General features: G+C 43.0%; 1 protein-coding gene across 2 annotated transcripts; it reads left to right on the forward strand.

Annotated features, from left to right (window-relative positions):
• The first annotated feature begins 244 nt into the window (after positions 1-244).
• LOC125544604 (integrin-linked protein kinase 1-like) lies at positions 245-4,452 on the forward strand. Of its 2 annotated transcripts, XM_048708344.1 has the most exons (13): positions 245-765; positions 1,448-1,522; positions 1,607-1,702; positions 1,827-1,912; positions 2,042-2,162; positions 2,557-2,636; positions 2,749-2,811; positions 2,929-3,047; positions 3,163-3,248; positions 3,463-3,584; positions 3,817-3,928; positions 4,036-4,143; positions 4,236-4,452. In XM_048708344.1, the coding sequence occupies exons 1-12, from the start codon at positions 412-414 to the stop codon at positions 4,129-4,131; spliced, it is 1,410 nt and encodes a 469-aa protein (XP_048564301.1). In that variant the 5' UTR covers positions 245-411; the 3' UTR covers positions 4,132-4,143; positions 4,236-4,452. The 2 variants fall into 2 exon arrangements, with proteins under 2 accessions (XP_048564301.1, XP_048564300.1); XM_048708343.1 differs by having other exon boundaries at positions 246-765; positions 4,036-4,452.
• The last annotated feature ends 437 nt before the right edge of the window (positions 4,453-4,889 follow it).

Genomic DNA, 4,889 nt, shown 5'->3' on the forward strand with positions numbered 1-4,889 from the left:
GGCTAGGAGCTGTAGATGTTCTTACTAGGAGCTGCATGAGCAAGGAGCAACCGTGCGTGCCTGCGTACACGATACGACCACCCTCTGAAATTGGCACGGCCTAGAACCAAGCTTGCAAGCATTGGCAAGGCCCTACTTCCGCGGGATCAGCTGTCACCAACTCAATCCGCGGGGTGCCGCGACCGACCGTACTCGCCGCCACCGTTTCATACCACAAGGGACAGTTATTAGTTGGTGGACCTGTTGCCAACTCAGCCGCCACCCAGCCATCTTTTTCCCATCCAAGTTCTCAACTTCCCCTCCCAAACCCCCTCGCTCGATTACTCCCTCGGACCGACGGACGGACCCTCCTCGGCTCTATTCAATTCCTCTTCCACAAGTCTCCGATCGGATCTCCCACCAGCGCCGACGATGGAGCCCAAGCCGCCCACGTCCTCGGAGGAGGAGGCGGCGGCGGGGCCGACGACCCCTCGGTTCAGGCTCGGGAAGCAGTCGTCCCTGGCGCCCAGCCGCGGCGGTGAAAACGGCGCCGAGGTGTCGGGGGAGGCCGCCGGCGTCGCCAGCTTCCAGATGATGTACCTGGCCCACGAGGGCAACGCGGAGGGGATACGCGAGCTCCTCGACGCCGGCGCCGACCCCAACTTCCGCGACTCCGACGGCCGCACGGCGCTGCATATCTCCGCCTGCGAGGGCCACGCCGAGGTCGTCGCTCTGCTGCTCGACCGCGGCGCGGAGGCCGTCGTCGAGGACCAGTGGGGAAGCACGGTGAGCCTGCTTTGGACTTTCGCCTCCCTGTTGCTCCATTTGTTCTGCTTTCTTGAGAACCTCATCAGTTTTCGATGGGGATTCCGATTTAGTGGGAAAGCGCTGTGAATCATTAGAGCATGTTTTTGTTCGTTAAGTGCTGAATTTCTGTTTTTTAATACCGTAAGTATTTTTTGGGTAATGCTATTCAGCTGACTTTCGCTTGGGAGGGGATGGCAAATCGAACGTTTTTTATGGCAATTTATATTGTCATGAGGACGTCAATTTTAGCTTGCAAGCACGGCAAAACCTGCCAAAATAAATAAAAAATGAACTGAGGCGTATTTGCCATTCTTGTCAACCAAACTTACCATCCCGGCAACATAAATTGGGATGCAAATCATTTGCAATTGCCATACTTCCCAGTCGCTGGTCAAGAGTTTTTTTCCCTTCAAATTATTGTACTAAAGTTGAGACACTTATTTTGGGCGGGGGAGTATAAGATGTTTCGGATATTTTAATATGGACAACATACGGACTGACGAGTGATATGCAATGTGTCTATTTATATCCGATTCAGAAAAAGGTTAGAACATCTTATAATAGTGAATGGAGGGAGTACATATAATACTTGCTGTTAGGAACTATATATAGGTATATGCTTTCACTTGAGTTAATTGTGTGCTGCACTACTATTGGGCAGCCTTTGGCAGATGCGATGCATTACCAGAACCATGATGTTATCAAGATCTTGGAGAAGCATGACTCGAACCATAAGGTACTATGCTGTATTTTTATTTAACTTGGCATGTTCGAGGGTTCGAGCATTATTACTAATAAATATCCACTTCCTTTTTTGAAGGTTGCTCCTATGCATGTTAACAGTGATCGTGATGTTCCTGAATACGAGATTGATCCGGACGAACTTGACTTCACAAATGGCAAAGATTTAGCTAAGGTATTTGTTAACTAGCAGTCATGATTACTCTAATAATTAGTCTAGACATGGAGTTTTTAAATTGAATGCTACTAATATTTAAATCATGTCTTGCTTCTTTCTTATAATTTAATTTACTTCTCAGGGTACATTTCGGAAAGCAACATGGAGGGGCATTCTGGTTGCTGTTAAAAAGCTGGATGATGATGTACTTACTGACGAGAACAAAGTGTGGGTTGATTCCACTCAATAGTTTACCTTCCTTCCTGATTTGCGTTGGCATTCTTTCACTTAGGTGTTGCTCAGGCTGCCCAAGTTGGTACTTTCCTTACAGTTTCGATGGATATCTTTGCATTGCAGACAAGCATTCAGAGATGAGCTTGACGTTCTGCAACTAATACGGCATCCAAATGTCGTTCAATTTCTGGGCGCTGTAACACAAACCAACCCAATGATGATTGTCATGGAATTTATGCCGAAGGTTTGTCTTGGGTTGATGTTCTTTCCAGGCTCATATTATTTTGATATCTGAGTCCCTAGTCAAACTTTTCTAGGTCTGGACTCATGGCTTCCTTTTGAACTAGTATTTGGTTATTTTCTAGTGAGTGAAGGAGTGCTGCTGTCATAGTTAACTGACAGTACAAATGAGTTACTGGTCCGTATGATGTCATTTGGCCATTTTTATTGGTATCACATTAGATCACTGCAGATATGATTTCTTCCTAGCTACGTGCTGTATGATTTCAACACTGCATAAATTCTTATGTTTCTTAACTTTGCATCATTATTTCTGCAACATAATCAGGCCTTCAGTTGACTATCAAAATATATCACTTTATTTTATAGATTATCAATGTGGCAATGTTTATTTTCAGGGTGATTTGCGCAAACACTTGAATAGGAAAGGAGCTCTGGAACCTTTGTATGCAGTTAAATTAGCTCTTGATATTGCAAGGTTTGCTACCCACCATATTCCCCAAATCACAGGGACTCTATTATTGATGTTTTTTCTGTTGTTATAAGTTATAAATATGCCTAACTCGTGGATCTTTGTTCAAATGTAACAGAGGAATGAGTTACTTACATGAGCATAAACCCCAAGCTATCATCCACCGTGACCTTGAGCCTTCGTGAGTGCTTTATCTCAAAAAACATCCATAAATTTGGAGTCTTCTGTATGTACCTCATCAGTTGCTTCAGATGCCTAATTTGTTGAATTCTTTTCTGGCCCTTGTGTAACAAAATAGAAACATATTGAGGGATGACACTGGGCATCTGAAGGTGGCAGATTTTGATTTGTGTAAGATGCTAAAGTGGAGAAGAAAAGTCAGAGAGGACAAACCAGTTACTTCTCCTGGCAATGCCTGTAAGCTTATTAACTTCTTATTTTCCATCCTAATTTGTTCCAAACTGGTATGCAGCTCACTGCTATTGCAAATTTATTCACCTTCTGTTACTGATCATTCATGAATATGTCATAGGTAGGTATGTAGCTCCAGAAGTCCTGCGTAAAGAGGAGTATGATAATAAAGTTGATGTCTTCTCATTCGCTTTGATACTTCAGGAGGTATATATATTTTTTGCTATATAGCATTGTATATTTCTATGCCATACTAGATGATCAGCTTCTAATCCACATTTTTGTGTAGTCTCAGTTAGAACATAGAACAGTCAGAAAGTTTGTTTGATAGATAATTTGGAAAGTAATATTCAATTCTGCTCCAACTACTCCCAGATCCTTCTAGATCACCGTACTTTTACTAATATTTGAACTCTTTCAGATGATTGAAGGATGCCTGCCTTTTCACGATAAGAAAATTGATGAAATTGAGAAGGCCCATAGTTCTAAAGAAAGGCCACCGTTTAGAGCTCCTGCAAAGCATTATGCCTACGGGCTAAGAGAGTAAGATTCTCCCTCCTTTTTTTGCTTTACTATGGCAATTACCAATTTGTTGCAGCATTAGAATGGCTTGATTGCATTGCCAATTTCATGCTTTAGCAATCCATAATCCATTTTGACAATACGGTTATGCAAACCTTAATTTGTACTGTTTCCTCCAGATAACATTCTACGCGGTTACTTTAGTTTGTCTAACACCCTGACTTGATTGCTTGACTACTTTATATTTCTACAGGTTGATTGAGAAATGCTGGAGTGAAAATCCTGCTGATAGGCCCAATTTTAGAGTTGTCATTGATCGGTTGTCTGCCATCCAAATTGAACTAGCTCGCAGAAACCGTTGGAAGGTAATAGCTTATGGTTTCTTATGGAATAGCGGTCTGATAAGTCCCATCGTTGCAAAATATGCATTGTTCTAGCATGTATTCTCATGCTGGCTATACTGGAACAACAGGTCAGACCTCTCAAGTGTTTCCTTAGCTTCGAAGGTTTGCGGAAAAAGGATCGCAATGAGGGCAGCACCAACCGCTCGTCACGCTCGTCGCGATAGCAGCCAGCTGAGGTTGTTGATGTCATTTGGCGGATCATATTCATGATTGATAGGAAGTCAACTCACTGTACCATTTTCTTTGTGTATCGAAATTCTCTCTGCAGAAGAATGGTATGGCAAGTGTTACTTCCCTGCTGATCAGAACACCTGTTGTACACCAGAGGTTTATCACTAAGCCATCAAGGAATTCATGTACAGATTGATCTCTTCGGTTTATAGTTTGCTTTCTGTGATAGCTAAGCAACTCCTTTTAAGGAATGTAATCTCACGTTGTTGTGGTGTGGCATTCTTTTGAGGAATGGTATTCGGTCATGTTATCAATCTTTCTGAAGGGCAATCTGTATACTGAAGACTGCACGTGACAAGAATATACTCATAAGCAGCGTTCTGCACTCAGGCCTGCCTACTGTCATCCCATGAAACAGGATATTGCCCGCTTTACAGATAAAGCAAATACCAAAGTACACGGTCAAACGATACAAGGTAGTAATGTGGCACTCTTACAAAGTAGATCCTTGAATGATTGACCAACATAAAACTCATCCCCACGGGACACTCTGGTACTCTTTTGGTTGCTGATCATTGTCTAGTCGCAAACCACAACAATGGAATGAAACATGTTCCATAAATCCTAGTACTACTTGAGTCGAAAGGAGTCGTGTAAATTTTCTTTTTTAGAGAAAAGGCAGCATGGCCATGACACGGTGTGCAGACCCATGCCATTTTGGAAACTGTTTGAGATCGAAAGTGGAATCTCT

This window comes from Triticum urartu, chromosome 3 (genome assembly GCF_003073215.2).
Source record: "Triticum urartu cultivar G1812 chromosome 3, Tu2.1, whole genome shotgun sequence".
NCBI lineage: Eukaryota > Viridiplantae > Streptophyta > Magnoliopsida > Poales > Poaceae > Triticum > Triticum urartu.